At 34.5% G+C, this 23,160-nt stretch overlaps 1 protein-coding gene across 1 annotated transcript in view; it reads left to right on the plus strand.

Annotated features, from left to right (window-relative positions):
• Positions 1-23,160, plus strand: part of DPY19L2 (dpy-19 like 2) — a 111,866-nt gene that overhangs the window by 81,589 nt on the left and 7,117 nt on the right. Inside the window, exons 13-19 of the mRNA XM_049781738.1 lie at positions 101-202; positions 1,687-1,758; positions 3,628-3,674; positions 9,034-9,058; positions 18,361-18,480; positions 20,188-20,362; positions 22,893-22,992. Of these exons, the coding sequence (XP_049637695.1) occupies positions 101-202; positions 1,687-1,758; positions 3,628-3,674; positions 9,034-9,058; positions 18,361-18,480; positions 20,188-20,362; positions 22,893-22,992 (641 nt within the window). The remainder of the gene's footprint in view (positions 1-100; positions 203-1,686; positions 1,759-3,627; positions 3,675-9,033; positions 9,059-18,360; positions 18,481-20,187; positions 20,363-22,892; positions 22,993-23,160) is intronic.

A 23,160-nucleotide genomic window follows, 5' to 3' on the forward strand; every position in this document is an offset into this window, starting at 1 on the left:
ATTTATGTTTGAGAGGTATCCATGCACATTGGGTTTATCTGTTCTTCAAAATTTACTACTGTTACACAAGATAATTAATTCCTTATTCCTTTATTTCCAGATTCGTATGAGTGATCTTATAGCAGCCAGAATTTTGAGGTATTCAGATTTTGATACATTACTATACACATGTGCTCCTGAATTTGACTTTATGGAAAAGGCGGTAAATATACTATTTACTTAATACTTTTTATTAAGTTAAATGTTATGTCATTATATATTAAATCATTATTGTAAATTAAGATTAGTATGTTAAAAGTACAATACTTGCAAGTCATATGGTCATTCCCACATTTTCTTTTAAACAGTGTCCTGTTTAAAACAGTCTTTAAAACAGTTTAAAAACTCTTAAATCTGTCTTAAAGTAATAGTTTAAATGAAGTAGCCCAGAAAGAGAGTCTAGCATGCCAAATTTTATAGTATTATATTATAAAAAGATATCTACTTATTGTAAATCAAAATAAGTTGTTAGTATACAGTTCTGTTGTTGAGAATGTAGGTCATGTGAAGACATAGGTGCATTCAAAAATAAATACCAGTTTTAACTTTTACTTTTAAAAAATTCTGTTACATTTAAAACCTCAAATACAATTTTTTTGTTTGTTTTGGGGCCATACCCAGCAGCACTCAGGAGTTACTCCTGGCTCTGTGTTCAGAAATCACTCCTGGCAGGCTTGGGTACCATATGGGGTGACCATATAGGATTGAACCCAGGTCTGTTCCGGTTCATTTGCATGCAAGGTAAATGTTCTATCACTATGCTATTTTTTGCTCTGCTCCTAAAAATAATTTTTAACAAGGTGTTGCTGAGTGTACCCATAGTCATATTATCCTTTTGTATATTAACCTCTCAACCAAGTATTCAAAAATTTACTGATGATTATGAGTCATTTATTTTTTAATTTCATAGGAAATTAGTTTTTTAATTTCCTAGGAAATTAATTTCATTCCTACTTCAAAAACAAATAATTTAATATCATGGTAAATTATCTCTAGTAGTAACTGGTCATCATAACTCATTATCTAGTATTATTTTTGTACTAACTACATACGGTACTGAGCTTCTTTATTAGTTCTAGTTTCATGAATGAGAATAATGGAACATTTTAAGCCTAGGAAATGACAGTGTAGGATCTAGGGGCTATAAAACACAATTAAAGCAGTATTTTTCATTTTTTTTTATTTTATTGAAACCATTGTGATTTACAAAGTCCTTCATAGTTGAATTTCAGACGTACAGTGTATCAGGGCAACTCCCACCACCACTGTTGACCTCCTCCTATCAATGTTCCAGAGTGCATCCTATACAACCACCTTTTGTCCCAGGGCCTGACAATAGAACAGGCCCATTTTAAGTTTAGATTGTTATAGCTTGAGTCTCTTGATTCTATTGTTGTTGACTTGGTTTGGATATTTAGTTCTGTGACTTTAAGCAGCATAAGTAATTTATAAATAAATAGGGCAAATCATTCAGTTTATTAGTTTAATTAGGATTTTTGTTTAAATATTTTCATAATTATATGTATCAAAACAAATATTGTTTCATATTCTTAAAAGTTTTCTTTTTGAAAAATTTTATTTTGACATTAACTTTAAATTTAATATAAAATACAACAAATAGTTTTTAAATAATTTTCTGTATTTCAGACACTTGTGAGATATACAAAGACATTGTTGCTTCCACTTGTTATGATGGTTGCTTATTTTATCTGTAAAAAGGTACTCTAAATTTTTATATTTGCTTTTAGGTCAAGGTGAAGACAGTATATTATTATATATTAAGGCTCAAAATTCCACCATTTAAAGTGATTATAATTGTGTCAATAGTTATGTTTTTGATAGTTTGCTTTTGTTTACTACATCACCACCAACACCATTGTGCTCTGTGTGCCACTTCTCGTCCGCTTCTTCCTTTCCTGCTCCTTTAACTCCTTTATCCCATGCTTAAGAATCAGTTCATATAGTTCAAATTCAAGGGGTTGTCATCATTGGGTGTTCTCCCTTCCTTTGAATTATTTACATACCACATACCACTTTTTTCCTCCTCAACTGTAGTTTTTATTCAGATCTTTAATAACATGCATGTTTTATAAAGTCACATTAGAAAAGATAATTTTAGTTATTCCCTCAAAAAATTTTTCTTTTTTCCAGTATGCATCAAGAACTTTTTAAATAAATATTTTATTTATTAAAAATTAGTTTATTGGGGAAGGGTGTTATACATTGTATAATAAAACAAATCCCCTTTCTAAAATTATATATTGAACACTAGGACAAATAAGATGTTTTCTCTTATTGACTGGAGTAAAAGATATTAAATTGTCACAGATGCATAAAATGATGTTGATGTTATGCAAGATAAGCACAATTACAAATTTACTATCTTTTGTTTATCACAATTTTACTATCTCTCTAAGCAAATAGGAATAACATGATTTCTCCATCACTACCACTATCCTGGCCTGTTAAAACCATTTTTGTTTGTCTGGGTATTTTGTTTTGTTTTGTTTTGTTTTGTTTTGTTTGGGGACCTCACCCAGTAGTGCTCGGGTTATTCTTGCTCTGTGCTCAGAATTTACTCCTGACAGGCTCAGGGTACCAAATGGAATGCCAGGGATCAAACCTAGTCCGGCTGTGTGTAAGGCAAATGCCCTTGCTGTGCTATCACTCTGACCCCTGAAACCAGTTTTTATATTTAAAGTCCAAATGCGTGTCTTCTGTCTTATGACTTAGTGTGACTAAGTGTGATTATGTGACTTAGTGTAAATTTCTTTGTTTTTATATAGAAGATGAAATAACAAGGGAATCACTTTTATTGTTTTTCCCTTAGTTTAGTTTTTGAGGGGCCCTTGGAAAGAATCAGGGTAGATATATTGGGGGGGGGGAATTGATAAATATCACACACTTTTGCTTCTTTCCTGTAGCCTCTTCCCTAGCCTCTAGCCCTGCCTAGCTCAGTTTACAGATTGTCTCCTGGAGTCTCTTTCTATTCAGTCCTCTCAAATTCTAATTTTCTTTCAGGACTATACTTGGAGAGGTAATTCAGGAGTTAAGTATTAAGTGGGTGAAACATAAATTATAGTATAAAATGATAGTATAGCTGCTATTTCTTACTTTAAAAAAATAGACAAGTTGTTTTGGCCAAGGTAAGGCTAACTTGTTCTTAAGGAGACCTTTGTGGGGGGGGCGGAGGGGAGTATGTAGAAGCATATCAGTGATGCGCAATTGAACTCACTCCTGTCCAAAGCATGTGCTCACCTTTTAAAATATCTGTCAGTCCTAAAATATCATTCCAAAAAAATATGCTTCAATTTAATGGGAATGCTTATATTACTGAATCAGAACATTTTAGAGCTGGAGAAATAGCACAGCAATAGGGTGTTTGCCTTGCAAACTTGCAAGTGCCCAACCCAGGACTGATGGTTCGAATCCCAGCATCCCATATGGTCCCCCAGTACTTGCCAGGAGCCAGTTCTGAGCACAAAGCCAGGAGTAACCCCTGAGCATTGCCGGGTGTGGCCCAAAACAAAAAAATTTAATGTTATATAATTCTCTAGAAAATTATCATTGATTTAACTCTTTTTACAGACCTTACGTGATATATCATGTGTCTTATCTTCAAACACTTACCTAAGGTAATTATAAGATGTAATATATTCAATTATAAATAATTTACTGATTTATCAATTATTTAAATGAATATATTAAACTAGAGTGTTATGATTATGATCAGTGATATGAACCATACTTAAATATTTTCTTAGTAAAAGACAGTATTGTTTCTGTGTTGCTTTTTACATTTGGACTTACTTTATAGCTATCTATAATTGTAAACTAGTTCAAAGTTTAAATGTATTTTAGTTTAAAATGGCATTAGAATTTAAAGTTAGTAAACAGAGGAAAGGTAAAGTTCAATTTGAAATTTTCACTTTTAGAAAAAGCAAAATTGCCTTTTTTAAATTAAAATGATTTCATCCATTTATTATTAAAATATTTTATCACATTTTTTGGATTATATGTCTACAATTAAGACATAAACTTATGTGAGAAAAATAGAGCATGACTTAAATTACATTTTTGCAAGGCATGAAAAAGCTTCTTTCAGTGGAATGTCTTAAATCACACTTAAAATTTATAGATGTACCATAAATATATTACCCTAAGTAAATTTGGTGGGGAATTTCTTAAATTTACTGAAAACTTTTCATAAGCCCTTTACCTTTGTGTTTTTAGTAAACTCCTGTTGCAGAAAGATTAAGAATATTATAGTACATTTGTTGAAAGTCATTCCAAGCTAAGGAGCTTAGTATAAACTGTTCTTTCCTCAGGAAAATGTGCCTTCTCCTCCTGATGATATATAATTAACACCTGCAATATTTTCATATAAGGAATGCATTAATGGATTTAGGATAGTTAATTTTATAATAGAGGAGAGAAGATCCATGGCAACTGTCTTCAGAACTTGGAAGGATGTAATATGGAGGTTAGGCTGAGAGTGGGTATGTGGGGAAGATAAGGTTTTTCTTAGAGATGAACCTAAAAGTGACTTCTTTTATACATATGTATGTAAGGGCAGAGGATCTTTAAAATTACAAGACAGTCCATGTTTGTGGTAACATATTCCAGCAAACATCAAGAAAAGAGTGACTGTTTCTTTTCTTAGAAGTACATCTAATTGATATCATTGGTTTTGTATGTCTCTTCCTAGAAATACTATTTTTCTGCAACTTTTAATTTTGCTAACAATGTACCTTGGGCATATGCCTCCATTTCTTCCACATTTTATATTTATAAATAAATAGCATGTATTTCAGTATTTCTCTATTAGTAAATATTTAGATCATAATTTTCTTTTTATTACAAAATCCATTGTTATGAATAGTGAACATCCCCGTATATGTATTTTCATACTATTTGGAATAGCTGATAAAATTTTTTTATTTTATTTAAACACCTTGATTACATACATGATTGTGTTTGGGTTTCAGTCATGTAAAGAACACCACCCATCACCAGTGCAACATTCCCATCACCAATGTCCCAAGTCTCCCTCCTCCCCACCCGACCCCCACCTGTACTCTAAACAGGCTCTCCATTTCCCTTATACATTCTCATTATTAGGACAGTTCAAAATGTAGTTATTTCTCTAACTAAACTCATCACTCTTTTGTGTCTGAAAATTATTATTGCAAGAATGTCTTTCATTTTTCTTAAAACCCATAGATGAGTGAGACCATTCTGCATTTTTCTCTCTTGCTCTGATTTATTTCACTCACCATAATAGATTCCGTGTACATCCATGTATAGGAAAATTTCATGACTTCATCTCTCCTGACAGCTGCATAATATTCCATTGTGTATATGTACCACAGTTTCTTTAGCCATTCGTCTGTTGAAGGGCATCTTGGTTGTTTCCAGAGTCTTGGGAATAGCTGATAAAATTTAATATATAGAATATTTGTGGTGCAAGCAGTAAGGCATCTGCCTTGCCAGCGCTAGCCAAGGACCAACTGCGATTCAATCCCCCAGGGACCCATATGGTCTCCCAAGCCAGGAGCGATTTCTGAGCACATAACCAGGAGTAACCCCTGAATGTCACTGGGTGTGGCCCAAAAACAAAACAAAATTTAATATTTGGATATTTGAAATGGTACTCTAGGACAGTAGTTTGGGATTACTTTGTAATTTGCTAAATATGTGTGATTAAGAGTGATGAGAGTTCCTATATCCTTGTAAACATCTTATCAAATTTTTAACTTTTTATGTTACAAATTTTTTGTTTGTTTTTGGGCCACACCCAGTGACACAAGGGGTTACTTCTGACTATGCTCAGAAATCACTCCAGGCTTGGGGTGTCATTAGGGACAATGGGGATAGAACTTCGGTTTGTCCTAGGCTAGCTTGGGCAAGGTAGACATCTTCCGCTTGCGCCACCACTCCGGCCCCCTTATGTTACAAATTTTTACAAACTATATATGTATTCATTACTCAAATAAAACACTTCCCCACATCAGAATTATTAAAATTGTACTCTTTATTTTCTTTCATGCTTTTTTGGTCATGTTAATAGTATGCCCTTACAGTATCCAGTATGATTTGATGCACATAGGTATTGTGAAATAGCATATATAACCTCCCAATCATCTTTTTAATAGTATGGCTCTTAGATATGACATCTTTTATTAATATAATTACATTAATGCAGAACCTAAATACATATATAAGTGCACATATAATTAGATTAATAATAGTCACAGTGCTGTTCTTCAGAACTTCATCTCATACCTAAAAGTCAATATGTTGAGCGTCTTCTCATTAACTTTGCTCCTTAGCTATTGGCAACTGTCATTCTATACTCAGTGCCATCCCAGTTCATTTATATTGTACAATTTGTTGAATTTCTTTTCCATATTGCTAAATGTTTATCTCTTTATTAATTCATCTATCTATAGATATATTTCCATGTATTGGCTACTATGAATAATGCTTCAGTAAATACAATATCTTTTTGAGATACCTATTTCAGATTCTTTGGATAAATTCTCAAATGTGAGAGGGCTGAATTATATGACAATTTTATTTTTTGGAGAACTTATATACTGTTGCATTGTATATTGTTGCCTCACTTTTTTATATCTTTATATCTTCCTCAACATTTATCATTGTTGTTTTTTATGAATCATCCTTATAAAACTCAAGGTAATAATTTGTTCAAGTCTTGAAGTATCAGATAATATCTAACTATTGGTGCTATTGAGCACATTCTCTTGTACCCAGGGATCTTTGAAAATGTAATTTTTATAAACTTTTATAGGGTTCACACTCAGCAGCTGGTGATGGGCGATAGCACACACCTAGGTGTGCCCAGTGGTCTCTGAGATTGTCCAGAGTAATGCAGGCTGTTCTTGCCAGTAGTGGCCAGGACTTCCAGGGATGCCTGCACCTGTTCTCTGGGATTCTTCTGTGCATTTTACCAGGGATGAAACTCAGGTCTGGCACATGCTGGATGCTCCTCTGCTTCTTGATTTTTCTCTCCAGTCCTTCTTTAATCACTTTTAAATCAGTTTAAGTGGTCAGACTGTAACTCACTCAGTAGAACATATGACTTGCTTGTGCAAAGCCTGGGTTTTGAACTGTGTGGTCCTCCAAGTACCACATGGTATGATCCTAATGGTCCCCAAGCACTGGTGATGGGAATGACCCAAATGACTAAGTAATGAAAGCACAGTCCTGTTTTGCTATTTAACCATTACATTGTAGGTGTTTCTTCCATAATTTAAATTGATCTTTGCCAAATTAGGCAACACTGCTTCTAGTGATGCCTTAGGGGTGGTGATGCTTTGGTTACACTTGGTGTAAGGGGTACTTTCTGTTTCTTACGGTAGATTTTTTCAGAGGCATTCTGGATACTTTTTCTTTTCTAAAAAGAATATGGAATGTCATATAAGTTCTGGAATCACCACTTCATGTAACCCCTTACATCTAATAATAGTTTATAATTTCTCCTATGCTCTAAATTTCCTTTAATGTTATTGTTAGTTGGGCTGAAGCTTTTTAAATTATAATGTAGTTTCACTTAAAAAAAATTTTTTTTTTTTTTGGTTTTTGGGCCACACGCGGCGTTGCTCAGGGGTTACTCCTGGCTGTCTGCTCAGAAATAGCTCCTGGCAGGCAGGGGGACCATATGGGACACCGGGATTCCAACCAACCACCTTAGGTCCTGGATTGGCTGCTTGCAAGGCAAACACCGCTGTGCTATATCTCCGGGCCCCACTTTAAATTTTTTTATTGCCTGTGATTTGGTTGCTTTTCCCAAAACACATATTCAGGGCTGTGGAAAAAGCGGAGGGGCCTTAAGACACACTGCCTCTTCTGTGGCTGATCCTTCTTCCGTTCTTGGAACTGTATATGGTCATCTGAGCACTGAAGGAGTGATCCCTTAGCACAGAGCCAGAAGTAAGACCTGAGCATCGCTCACTGGATATAGCTGACACACAAAAATTACATAGATTTCATGTACACAGAGACATATAATTTAAAAAAAATGTAGCAAAGTATTTTCTATTTTAACAATTGTAAACATGTGACCTAAACTATAGTAATTAAAAATTAAAGTTAATAAATTTAAATGTATATTGAAGAGTAATTTACTCTATTATAATTTTATGGCCTATAATTTTATTGAACTAATAGTGATTAAAGTAAGCTTGTATATGTTTATTGAGTACATATGGTATGTGTTTATTAAATAGATAAATGAAAAATATCATAAGAATCAAAAAATGATATGGATCTCTGCATTTTTTAATTTGCTTACTTTTTAAACTATCTACTTTTTTATCCTAAAATTTATTTAGAAGGTTTCTGTATCTTATAAGACAGTATTTTATAAATTTCTCTTTTTATACATATAAACTCTTTGAGGCTAGCATCAAAATATATATTTTATATACTCTAGATTTGTACTGATCTTCAAGGGATGCTTGACAAATGTGCTGTCCAACAAGTACCAGAGTACATTAGATACTTTAGTTTATCCAGCAACTTTTCTTCTAGACATTTGTCATAGGATATACTCAATGATGGTTACAGAGATTTTTGTATGAGATACATATGCTATTGTAATTGTGGAAATAAAAATAAATGATAAGTTCATTGATTACCTTGCATGTTAAGCAAATGATTGAATATTTAATATAAATTCTTATTTATTTTTTTAGAAGTTCAACCCTTTAGTCATCAGCAAAACCTATTTCATCTAAAGAATTAACTTCTTATCTACCACAAATAGTATATTTCAGAATCATATAAATTATTTGTTTTAAGCTGTTGAGATTTTTAGTGACCTTTAATAGTTTATGCTTATAAATTGGGTGCTAAATAATGCTCACCAATTAGAACAATTTAAAATCTAAGAACCAATCTGTTTTTATTTATATGTGATATAGTATAATGTACATTCATTAAATAGGGAATATTTTTGTTTTATTACAGAAAACATCTCCTTGAACATGGTGAGGTAAAGCTTTTATTTTCATCTCTGATATGTGTCTATTAAACTATTAATAGTTTATTATTAAATAATATTAAGCAGGGTGTATCTTTTTAAATATTTTTGTTATAATTTTTATTTTCATAAAAATATTTGTGGAAGGGCCGGATAGGTGGCGCTAGAGGTAAGGTGTCTGCCTTGCAAGCGCTAGTGTAGAACAGACTGCTGTTCGATCCCCCAGCATCCCATATGGTTCCCCCAAGCCAGGAGCGATTTCTGAGCGCATAGCCAGGAGTAACCCCTGAGCGTCAAATGGGTGTGACCCAAAAACAAAAACAAAAAAAAATTTGTGGAAAATATTTGAAAAATAGAAGAAATTATATTTCTTTTTATATATACTTTTTTTTAATTATTTAACACCATAGTTACAAAATTGTTCATTGTTGGATTTAAGTCATACAATGTACACATTTCTCATCATCACTCTTCCCATCACCATCACGGATACCTCCCATTTTCCTCCCACTCCCCACCCCAACCCCTGACTTCCTCTAGATCAGGAAAATTGCTTCTCTCTTTCTCTTCCTCTCTCTCACTTTCCTTTTTTGACACTGTGGTTTACACTATTGTTAATGGAGAGGTGCATTGCCTGTTGGGCAAGGTTTCAGCATTGAGTTCTTGTCAGAGTGATCAGTTCCAATTATTATTGTCCTAGTAAACTCTTTACTACTCTATCTACACTAACTGCTCTTTGTGGAAAGCTTTCTACCCTGAGCTGGACCTCCTGACCTTTATCTCTATTGTCTCTGGGTAATATTATCATATAATCTCTTTGTTTTCTTATGTTCCACAAATGAGATAGATTATTCTATGTGTATACCTTTCTGTTTGGCTCCTTTACTCAGCATAATAGCCTCCAATGTCCATCCAAGTATAAGAAAATTTCACAACTTCCATTTTTCCTAATGGCTGCATAATATTCCATTGTGTAGATGTACCATGGTTTCTTCAGCTACTCATTTATTGTCAGGCACCTAGTTGTTTCCAGATTCTGGCTATTATAGTCTATAGTGCTATGCTGAAAAGAGGAGTGCAGAGGTTATTTTTGCATTGTGTTTTTGTGTTCCCAGGGTATAACTCTAGGAATGGTATTATTGGGTAATATGGAAGCTCAATTGCTAGCTTTTTAAGAAATTTTCATATTCTTTTTCAAAACAGCTGGAGCAGCCTGAATTCCCATCAACAGTGAATCAGAGCCCTTTTCTTCCAGCCCTGGTTGTTCTTGTTTTTGTGACATTTGCTAGTCTCTGTGGTGTGAGATGATATATCATTGTTGTTTTGATTTGCATCTCATCTCTCTGATGATTACTGATCTAGAACATTTTTTCATGTGCTTTTTGGCCATCAGTATTTCTTCCTTGAGGAAATGTTTATTTTTTCTTCTCATTTTTGATGGGTTTAGATTTTGTCTTGTAAAGTTTAGTAAGAGCCTTGTATATATTAGATATTAACCCCTTGTGGGTATTGTGTGAATAGTTTCTTCCAAACAAAGAGTGGCCTTTGTTACCTAGTCACTATTTCTGTTGAGGTACAAAAGCATCTGAGTTTAATCCATTTGTTTATCTTTGCTTGCATTGGTTGGCCAGTGGTGGTTCATCCTTGAATATGCCTTTAGCTTCAGTGTCATAGACTATTACTGCCTATGTTTTCCTCTATGTATCTTATGGTTTCTGGTCTGATATCAATGTTATTTTTTGGTATTTGTTTGAGTGATTTATTTATTCAAGCACCATGATTACAAACATGTTTGTGATTGGGCTTCAGTCATAAAAAGAAAACCCCTTACAACATTCCCACGACCAAAAACCCCAACCCCTACCTCCCCCACCCACTGCCTGTATTCGAGACAAACATTCTACTTCTCTCATTAACATTGTCATGATATTTGTTAGTGTAGTTATTTCTATAACTGCTCTCACCACTGTTGTGGTGAGCTTCACATTATGGTCCTTCCAGCCCTCATCTCTGTTGTCTCTGGGCATTATTACAATAATGTTTATTTTTCTTAAAACCCATAGGTGAGTGTTACTATTCTGTGTGTCTCTCTCCCTTTGACTTACTTCACTCAGTTTCCATGTCCATTCATGTATAGGAAAATTTTATGACTTCATCTCTCCTGATGGCTGCATAATATTCCATCGTGTATATGCACCACAGTTTCTTCCAGGGGTCTTCAAACTATGACCCGCAGGCCACATATTGTATTTATTCCCATTTTGTTTCTTCACTTCTAAATAAGATATATGCAGTGTGCATAGAAATTTGTTCATAATTTTTTTTTACTATAATCTGGCCCTCCAACAATCTGAAGGACAGTAAGCTGGCCCCCTGTTTAAAAAGTTTGAGGACATTCATCGTTGAAAGGCATCTTGGTTGTTTCCAGATTCTGACTACGGTAAATAGTGCTGAATAAATATAGGTGTGCAGAAAGAATTTTTCTATTGTGTTTTTGTGTTCCTAAAGCATATCCCTAGGAATGGTATATATATATATATGCATATATATATATATATATATATATATATATATATAAAATCCATATAGATCATCTGGGAGCTCTATTTCCAGTTTTTTAAGGAGTCTCCTTATTGTTTTTTGTTTTTTTTTTTCATAAAAGCTGGACTAGATGCCAGTCCCACCAGCAATGAATGAGACGAGAGTTCCTTTCTCTTCACATCCTTGCCAGCACTTATTGTTGTTCTTCTTTGTGATGTGTGCCAGTCTTTGTGGCATGAGATATGGTACCTCAGTGTTTTATTGATTTACATCTTCCTGATACTTAGTGATGTGTGGTGCATTTTTTATGTATCTTTTGGCCACTTGTATTTCTTCTTTGAGAAAGTGGCTGTTCATTTCTTCTCCATATTTTTAATGGGGTTAGATATTTTTGTTAAGTTGTCAGTACCTTGAATATCTTAGATCTTAGCCCCTTATCTAATGGGTATTGGGTGAATAATTTCTCCCATTTTGTGAGTGGCTTTTGTATCCTAATTACTTTTCCTTTGGGGTGTAGAAGCTTCTCAGATTAATGTAGTCCCATCTGTGTATCTCTGCTTTGACTTGTTTGAGGAGTGATGTTTCCTCCTTGAAGATGTCTTTAGTCTCTATGCCATGGAGTATTTTACCCACATGTTGTTCTATATACCTTATGGTTTGGGATCTGATATCAAGGTCTTTAATCCATTTGGATTTGACCTTTGTGCATGGTGTTAGATTGAGGTCTGAGTTCATGTTTTTGCATGTTTTTGTTCCAGCACCACTTGTTGAAGAGGCTTTCCTTGCTCCATTTTGTATTTATTACCACTTTATCAAAGATTAATTGATTGTGTGTCTGGGAAATATTCTCTGAATACTAAAGTCTATTTCTTTGATCTGAAAGTCTGTCTTTATTCCAATACTATACTGTATTAATGACAATTGCTTTGTAACACAATTTAAAGTTGGGGAAAGTGATGCCTCCCATATTCCTTTACCTAATGAATAGCTCTAGCTATTCATGGGTAATTGTTTCAAATGAATTTCAGGAGTGTTTGATCCAATTCTTTGAAGAATGTTATGGGTATCCTTGGATTATTGCATTAAATCTGTACAATGCTTTGGGGAATATTGGGGGGGGGAGGGTGGGCCACACCCGGCGGTGTTCAGAAATAGCTCTTGGCAGGTACGGGGGGGGATTCGACGCCGGGATTCGAACCAACAACCTTAGGCCCTGGGTTGGCTGCTTGCAAGGCAAACACCACTGTGCTATCTCTCCGTCCCCTGCTTTGGGGAGTATTGCCATTTTAATTATGTTAATCCTCCCAATCCATGGGCAGGATATATGTCTCCATTTCCATGTGTCCTCTTTTATTTCTTGAGACAGTGTTTTATAGTTTCTTTGTATCGGTGTTCATCTCTTTAATTAAGTTGACTCCAACGTATTTGAATTTGTATGACAATAATGTGAATGAAATTGTTTTTTAATTTTCATTTCTTCTCTATCATTATTGGTGTATAAATTATTGGACATTAATTTTTGCATGTTAATTTTGTAACCTGCCACTTTGCTATATGAATCTATTTTTTCTTGATATTGAGGTCTTTAATCCATTTTAACTTAACCCTGTGCTTGGTGTTAAGGAGAGGTCTTAGTTCATTTTTTTTTTTACATGTAGTTGACCAGTTTTCCCAGTACTTCTTGTTGAAAAGGCTTTTCTTATTCCAATTTGTGTTTATATTTTTTAGTAGATAAATAAGTTTTTTGTCTTTTAAAATATTGTTGGAATAACTCAGTGTTTGACAGAAAAAGATTGTCATATCAAACATCATATTGTCATTTATCATATACAAACAACATGAGAGTTCATCTACATTTCTTTTTTTCATCAACGAGGATATTATTACTTCATGCTTTATCACTATCATTAACGTCTACAACTGTTAGGCACACGTATTATTTGTGTGTTGATTTCAGTAAAACATTATTCCAGTTGCATTAAGATGAATGTTTCTGTTGCAAGCTATAGAGTGGAATAAAAGACAAATTCAAGTCTGTTTGCTCACAGTTTATTAAACTCCAGAAGCCAAACTTGTAAAGAGCATCAAGTTTGCATCTGACATTTTAATAGCTGCTGTTTGATTTCTATAAGTCACTTCACTACACATTAAAAAGCAACCACAAAATAAGAGATCTGTCATTCTTTAGTTAAGATTAACAGTAATCCGGGGCTGGCGAGGTGGCGCTAGAGGTAAGGTGTCTGCCTTGCAAGCGCTAGCCAAGGAAGGACGCGGTTCGATCCCCGGCGTCCCATGTGGTCCCCCCGAGCCAGGGGCAATTTCTGAGCACTTAGCCAGGAGTAACCCCTGAGCATCAAATGGGTGTGGCCAGAAAAAAAAGATAAACAGTAATCTACTACAAAATTTATAGGGCCAAGACTCAGCAGTGTGTCATCACAATAAATCCCCAATCAGTACCCAAACTGGAATAAGCCCTTCCCGTCATTCAATGTGTTGTGTTCATATGTCCCCAGTAATAAGATTATCAAAGGTTTCTTGAAGAACTATGTGCAAAATTTTTTTGCTAGGAAAGCTTAATTTAGGTTGGTGATTTCCTTTTTAGAGCTCTCTCAGACAAGATCTTAATTATACCAGAAACACATAGGTGCTGATGTGTTATTAGCAAGCCTGGTGTCACTTTGTGGGTTTTTTTTTTGATGCTTTATGAAAAATTGTTTATAAACAGGAAGGTCTATCTCCATATCATATCTCATATCATCCATTACAGTGTTGCTTTAATAGCTACTGCTTTATAATACTGCTTTATAGTTTAAAGTTTATAATACTGCTTTATAGTTTAAAGTTGGGGAAAGTGATTCCTCCCATTGTATTTTTTGTCAAGGATTGCTTTAGCTATTTGTGCATATTTCTGTCTCTGTATTAATTTCAGGAGCTCTTTTGATCTTCTTTGAAAAATGTCATGGGGATTTATCTAGGGATCAGATTAAATCTGTAACATGCTTTAGGAAGCATTGGCATTTTAGTGATGTTCATTCTCCCAATCCAGGATCAGGGTATATATCTACATTTTCTGATATCCTCTTTTATTTCTTGAAGCGGGTCTTTTGTAGTTTCTTTATATATTCTTTCACCTTTTTAGATAAATTGACTTCAAAGTACTTGATTTTCTGAGGCACAATTGTGAATGGGATTGTTTTAATATCTTTTTTCCTCTTTCATTATTTATGTATAGGGAAGCCATGGATTTTTGTGTATTAACTTTGTTGCTTGCCGTTTTACAAGTCTATTGTTTTAAAAAGCTTTTCTGTAGAGATTTTAGAATTTTCTAGATAAGGTATGTCAACTGCAAACAATGAGAGTTCACTTCTTTCTTTCCTGTGTGGATGCCCTTGAGGAATTTTTCTTGCCTAATTGCTATGGCAAGTACTTCCAGTATTGAATAGAAGTGTCTGTCGAGAGTGCTCAACCTTGCACTGTGCTAGATCTTAGTGGAAAAGCTTTTAGTTTTTCCCTATTGAGTATAATGTTTGCAGTGGATAATTGGGTTTATTGGCTTTACAATATTGAGGAAAGTTCCTTCAATTCCTATATTATTGAGAATTTTTGTCTTTAATGGGTGATAGACCTTGTCAAATGCTTTTTCTATGTCTATTGATATCATATGTTTTTTATTTTTATTTAATTGATATAGTTTATTATATTTATTGACTTGCATAAACCATCCTTGCATTCTGACATTGAATCCTGTTTTGTCATGGTGTACAAGTTTCTCGATGAATTGTTGGATTCTGTTTGCTAGTACTTTGTTGAGGGTCTTTGCATCCATGTTTAACAAGGATATGGCCTATAATTCTCTTTTTGTGGTATTTTTGTCTAATTTTGGTATCAGGTTTATTTTGGCTTCATAGAAACTATGTTTCTTCAATTTCCTGGAAGAGCTTGAAGAGGATTGGCAGTGGATCTTCATTAATGATTTGATAGAATTCACTAGTGAATCCATCTGGATCTGGGCTTCTGATTTTGGGAACCCTTTTGATTACCTTTTCAATTTACTCCATAATGATAGTTGTATTTACATATTCTAGAACCTTGGAAGGTTGTAAGAGTCCAAAGACTCATCCATTTCTTCCAGGTTCTCTTGTTTTATGGCATAGAGTTTCTCAAAGTAGTTTCTGATTACCCTTTGAATTTCTGTAGTGTCTGCAGTGACTTCTCCCTTTTCATATATGATTCTGCATATTAAATTTCTCTTTATCTCTTTCTTGATAAATCTTGCTAATGGTTTATTAATCTTGTTTATTTTTTAGAGAACAAGTTCTTGCTTTCATTGATATTTTGGATTGTTTCTTTGATGTCCAGTTTATTAATTTCTGCTCTTAGTTTTATTATTTCCTTCCACCTGCTATTTTCAGCTCATTTTGTTGGTCATTTTACAGTATATTTAGATGTGTCTTGTTATATATGTAGGTCTTTTTTCCTTTCTGATGAATGCTTGTAATGCTATAAATTTTTTCTTGATATTGATACTTTTGTTGTGTCCCACAGACTCTGATAATTCATGTCTTTATTCTCATTTTCCAGGAATCTTTCAATTTATTACTGGATTTTGTCTCTTGACTCACTGGCTGTTCAGTAGTGAACTGTTTAATTGACAGATTTTAAAGTAGTATCTCCATATCTGCTTGTAGAATTACATATATCTTCAGTATTTTATTGTCTGAGAAGATTGCAGAAATTATTTCTATCCTGTCAAATTTATGGATGTCTGTTTTATGACCCAGTATGAGGCCTATCTTGGAGAATTACCCATGTGCATTGGAGAAGAATGTTTATCCAGTTTTCTAATGATGAAGAGCCCTATACCTATCTATTAGACCACTGTCTTCTATTTCTTCCTTTAGAGCCTGTATGTTTTTGTTAAGTTTTAGCCTGGTTGGCCTATCAAGTGGTGACAAGGCTATGTTGAAGTCTCCCATTATTATTACGTTGCTACTGATGTCTTTCTTCAAATAATGCAGCAGTTGATTTATGTACTTTGCTGGCCTATCATTGGGTACATATATGTTTAGATGTGTGATTTCTTCATATTATTGGTGCCTTAAAAAAGGTCAAAAAAATAGCAGAAAATGAGAAAACTAAACCAGTTCAGTGAAATAACTATATGCAAAGAATCTGGTCTTCATGAGGAACTTTGTGGATAAGGGTCTGATCTGAGTTTTAGATATTTTCACACTGTTGACAGTAAAGTATCTGCTTTTGAGTGCTTCTGTTATATGTGACTGTGATTATCAGTCATTTATTACTTTATTTTAGGCAGTATGGTTTGCAATACTACTAATTATAGTATTAACACCACTCCCTCATTCAGAGTGTTCTTTTCCTTCTACCATTGTCCCAGTGTCAATCTTCCTCATGCCCCAGAAATTATAGTCCCTCCTCCATTCCTACCACTCATGGTAAGCTTCCTACTGATGACTAGTTGTCTGTTTCTGTTGTGGGCTTTTGTTTGTGCCCCTATTGTTTTTCTTTATATACCTCATATTTGAAAAGTCATCTTCTCTGTCCCTGACTAACTTCACTTAGCATGACACTCCAGATTCACAGCTAGTATCCAACAGGAAAATACTAAGCTTTCCTTTAATACCAGCCATGAGATAAGTTGTCCACTCTCACCACTATTATTTCGGGGCCGGCGAGGTGGCGCGCTAGAGGTAAGGTGTCTGCCTTGCAAGCGCTAGCCAAGGAAGGACCGCAACCACGGTTCGATCCCCCGGCATCCCATAGGGTCCCCCCAAGCCAGGGCAATTTCTGAGCATCAAACGGGTGTGACCCGAGAAACCAAAACAAAAAAAACATAGTATCAGTAATACTTGTCATAGAAAGTAGCCAAGAAAAAGATATTAAATGCACCCAGATTCATAAAGAGGAAATCAAACTATTGCTATTTGCATATGAAGTGATATTTTCTTAATGTTGCATATTAAGAAAATCCTAGATATTCTTGAAATAAATCTAAAAATATTAGTGCAGTCACATGACAGGCTATAAAATCAACAAAATTTCATTGTATTCATTAATGCCATCAATGAAATAAATGACACAGAAATAAAATGCCTATTTTTCAAAATTATGCCTCATAAAACGTAGTACTTTTAGAGTGAGCCTAACAAAAGAAATGCAAGACTCATACAATGGAAACTTTGAATCACTTCTGAAGAAGGAAAAGGAGAGAGACACAAGAAATTGGAAACACAGACCCTGATCCTGTATTCCAAGGCTCATTTTTCTAAAATGCCAATCCTACAAAGCGATTACAGATTTCATATAGTCCTTATAAAAGACTCATGACTTTTTATGCTTCTGTTAATTTGCTTGTTAGTTCAATTTAGCTGTTTTAGGGCTTATGCTGTGCTCAGCAATCACTACTGGCAGTGTTCGGGGATCAAATACATTATTAGGGATCAATTCCAAGTCCACTTTGTGTATGGATAATGCTCTCTCCCTTGTTACCTCTTCAGTTCCATAATTCTTTTCAACAACATAGACCAAATGCTGTAAAAACTCATATAAATTATTGTTTATTTACTGTTGTATCTACAGTACAGATACTAATATATATAGATATATATAAGAGCAGTATCTTACATATACTAAGATTTGATCAATTTTTGTGGAATAAAGACTTAGTACTACGTTAAAAGATCCTAATGAATCTAATATTTTATTTTCATTTATAAATCTATGAAGTGAAAGTCGTTTTGCTTGTTTTATAGCTAACGTTTCACCTGTTGCAGTTGATATCGTTTACCATCATTGCCATTTTAATTTTGAGAATGAAGCTGTTTTTGACACCACACATGTGCATTGTGGCTTCCTTGTTTTGCTCTCAACAGGTAAGTTTTTTCTTGTAATGTAACTACCTTATTAACAACTATAGCACCTACAGTGCAATTCCCATGACTGAATTTTAACTGCTATTTTTATGGTCACTCAATTAGTTTGGTATTATCCCATTTTTGTTTTGTTATTTATTCTGTGGCCCATATTTGGCTGCACTCAGAGACAATTCCCAGTTTGGTCCCAGCAGTCCAAGCTGGGACTCACATATAAAGCATGAACTTCAGCCCTTTGAATACTAAGGGCCCCTGAAAAACATAGCTTTTTACTTAGTTTCTTTTTCCCCCTTTTTTGATTTTTGGGACACACCCAATAGTTACCAGGGTTTATATCTGGTTTTGGGTGCAAGGCATCTCGCTTGACAGGGCTTGGGGGTCCATATAAGCATCGGGCATCAAACCTGGGTCATCAATATGTCAACTCAGAAAAACTTGTCAAATTAAAACTGCTGGCCTTAAAACAGCCCTGTCAACTCAATCTTTCACTGCATCATTTATGGTACATAGTGACAATGAGTGAGGGGCATTCCCACCACCAGTGCTGTCCTCCCTCCGCCCCTGTTCCTAGTATGCATCCCATATCTCCCTCCTCTACCCCCTAGTATGCTAGTGCAACTGGTCTCCACTTTACAGCTTGTTGTAGATTGAGCATCTATTCCACGGTCATTGGAGATAAAAAGGATAAGGAAAAGGGGAGGGAAAAATTTGGTGACAATTACCAAAAAAAGAAAGAAGAGAGAGAGAAAAAAAGAAAAGAAAAATAGAAGAAAAAAGAAAAAAATGGACCCAGCAAATAAAAATAAAACTTAATCTCTAAATAATAACCACAAGAGTGAAAAAGAATGAGAAAAGTGGAAGAAAAAAGAGAAGGAAAATAAAGTCAAAAACTAACAAATCAAAACAAAACAAGAAAAAGTATGGGTGCTGGAGTGGTAGGGTTTGGCTTGAGTTTCTTGATCCATTAAAATTATATCACAAAATGCTCATCAAAGACTAAAAGTATATACTCTAAGTTGTCCTTATATTATTTGGCTTAGAGAATCCTTAGAAAAAGTTATCAATTCAGTGCCATCATTATATTAAATACAAATAACTAACTTGCTAAATTTGGAGACTAGGGCATTTCTAGAGGTACCTTATTTAGTTTTGTTTATAGTTTCTTTTTTGTTTGTTTGTTTGTTTTGGGGGTCACACCCAGCTGCGCTCAGGGGTTACTCCTGGCTCTATGTTCAGAAATTGCTCCCAATAGGCTCCAGGGACAATACGGGATGCCAGGATTCGAACCACCGTCCTTCTGCATGCAAGGCAAATACCCTACCTCTGTGCTATCTCTCCAGCCCTGTTTATAATTTCTTATCATAGTATCAGAATGCTTATTTTCCTGAGAGGAATTTACATGCTAGCATTTATGGAGTTTCTCTAAATTTTGTAATATGTTCATAAAAGGTAAAAGGTTTTAGTTTCAAAATTGTGACTTGCTCAGCTTAATTTCTAGTAGCAAATCAACACTTAACAGATCACATATTCTTAATTATTGTGAGAAAAAAGGAAAAATCCATTTCTAATTGAGTCCTGTAATTCCTAAATATTTTTTGAATAATCGGTGATATTTCTGTTTTAGTATACTGTTAGTATCAATGAAAACCTACTTAGCTGAAGTAGAACTCTTTATGAATTACAAATAAATGGCTTCTTTTATTTTAGCTCTTTGGATGGCTTTTTAGCAAATTTCGTTTTGAGAATATTATCTTTGGCGTTCTTGTATTGATGTCAATACAAGGGTGTGCAAACCTCCATAATCAATGGACCATAATGGGAGAATTCAGTAATTTGCCTCAGGAAGAGCTGATACAATGGATAAAATACAATACCAGACAAGGTAATACAGCATTCTGTTGTATATATACAGACATGTGTATAAAGTGATAAAGATTATCACTTTATATGTATGAATAATTTTAAAATGCATGCACTTTTATATTCACAGATTTTTTTTTTTTTTTTTTTTTTTTTGGTTTTCTGGTCACACCTGGTGGCACTCAGGGAGTTATTCATGGCTCTACACTCAGAAATCGCTCCTGGAAGACTCGGGGGATCATATGGAATGCCGAGATTTGAACCACTGTCTGTCCTGAATCAGCTACATGCAAGCAAATGCTATCTCTCTGGCCCCACTCTCACAGATTTTGAGCATACTCTGCACTCCCCACAAAATCAACTTGTCATAAAACCAATTTTATCTCTCTCAAAACTGATCATACTAGATACTTGTCAGGACAATTTTAATTAACATCAGGAGTTAATGACTCACAAAACATGTGAGATCACTGTTCTTATACCAAGGCCCACAAGGTACAACTGTGTAGTTTGTGCACTACACAAAGATGCTTCATTGAGAAGACAGGCACTGAAATCACCGGTTGGTCTGCTTACAAAGTCATGTGTTTGGAAGTTACCCAGTTTTTTCTAGTAGACTAAGTGACTATTAAGTATATTTATAAGAAAATACCTTACTTCTTCCATGTTATAGTCATTTATCTTACCACCAAGAGGAAAGACAACTGTATAGATTTTGTTTCTGCCTGTCTCTGCCATACATGTTTTTGCCTCATGTTTTCAGCTCTCTATGAACAGACCTTCCTGGTCTCTTCAGTATGGCACTGCCTTTGGGTTTAGGATCCTTGAACCCAGAGTTCTTTACATGGCACTGTATATTTTGTGTTTTGTAGACTATGTAAAAATCGCATTTCTCATTATTCTCTAGATGCAATGGATCCCTGCCTGACCTATTTCAGGTTGGACCCAACCAGATATGTTCCCAGAGTCATTAATGTTTGTAGTAAATAAAATCATACCTAGTTGAGAATCATTGATCTGGCCTAGGAGTTTTTTTTATCATTAATCATGGAATTTTGCAGTAAAGCCATTTATATTCTGGTGACTTATATTTTAAATTTGAGAAATGTAAAGCTTTACTTAGAATTGCTATAGAAAATGCTTATAGCTTCTCAAAATAAATATCCTGTTATTTACAATAAAACTGGTTAACGTCCTGTTCATAGTGTATTTATTGGGTACAATTAAAATTATGTAATAATTTATTATCCAAAAATAAGCATTTAGTCTTATTTGAGAGAGAAAATTAAGTTAAAACAGAAATGTAATCTGGCTAGTAGATTTTGGTATATTCCTACCATAAATAGCTTTATAACTGTCATTTACCTCTGAAGAATTATTAGCAGATAATGAAATAACTTCATGAAATGCATAAATTTTATAAAGTCAAACAAAAACTAAAATATATATGTAAAGATATTTGAGGAAAGAACAAAGTTTTCCTCTGGCAAAATTTTAGGACTACTGCTCATAGTCTACAAAGTGTACTATGATACTTGTTTTTTAAAATATTTAGTTCTTAGAATTGTGAATTAGAATGAACTATAAAAACTGTAGGTTATTCTATTCCTAGGTATCTTTTCATACTCTCATAGTGTTTCTTTTTTGTTTTTGTTTAATTTTGTAAGCCAGTTTATGCCTGGCTTCGCTCTCAAAAAATCACTCCTGGTGGGGCTTTGTGGTGCTGGGGATGGAACCTGTAAAACAGGGGTCTCAAACCCGCGGCCCACGCGCCGTTTGCGGCCCTCCGTACAACATTTTGTGGCCCGCAGCCGGCCTTCAAATATCACAGTATTCACGATTATTCGCTTACCGAATAATCGCAATAAAAATCGCATTAGTAAGAAAAATATCGCATTAAACATTCGCATACCCCGAACGCGTTTTTTTTCTTACTAATGCGATTTTTTATTGCAAATATTCGGTAAGCGAAATCCCTTATGCAGCCCTGCCTCACCCCGACTTTGCCTCCTGCGGCCCCCAGGTAAATTGAGTTTGAGACCCCTGCTGTAAAGCCTACTGCTTCGCTATTATTCAAGTCATAATGTTTAAACCTGACCAGAAGCTGTGAAGCTATAAAATGGCTTAGGTGGGGAAAGGAGATAGAATGCTGATGTTTTCTAACTACTCAAGTCTCTCAACTTTGCTGTGTCTCAGTGGCTATGTTACTTTCTAAAATAGAGTAACATAGAACCCATCTAAGAAAGCAAATTCCAATACTATATTTAGCACAATCCCTGGCTTCAAGGTAACTAGCATTTAACAACAGCTGGCACTTGTGAACAGTCAACATTGAGTGGAGAGAAAAATGGTTGTTTAGAAATTATTTTGTTTACTTTGTTTATTATATATTTCACAAATACAGGAAAGCATGGGCAAACAACACATAGCCATGGCTCCACTGCCCATACTTGCAAGTAGCAAATGCTTTAATATCCTTCTAATTTGGGCTCAAATATTATAGATAGAGCTTTTGTAAAAGATGTTTCAGGGAATATTATCTTGTTTTCCAGATGCTGTTTTTGCTGGTGCCATGCCTACAATGGCAAGCATCAAGCTCTCTACTCTTCGCCCAATTGTGAATCACCCACATTATGAGGATGCAGACTTAAGGTTGGTAACTGATTGAATATTTCAGTCAGCCATACTTGGGAATTTTAGTAACTCTTAGAAATAGAGGAGAAAATCATACAGCACAATAGTCTCCTACCCTTGTATTGGAAGATATTAAAAAATGGCTATCTATCCAACTCTTAGATATTGAACAAGAGGCTTCTAAAG

Source organism: Suncus etruscus, chromosome 10 (assembly GCF_024139225.1).
Source record: "Suncus etruscus isolate mSunEtr1 chromosome 10, mSunEtr1.pri.cur, whole genome shotgun sequence".
NCBI lineage: Eukaryota > Metazoa > Chordata > Mammalia > Eulipotyphla > Soricidae > Suncus > Suncus etruscus.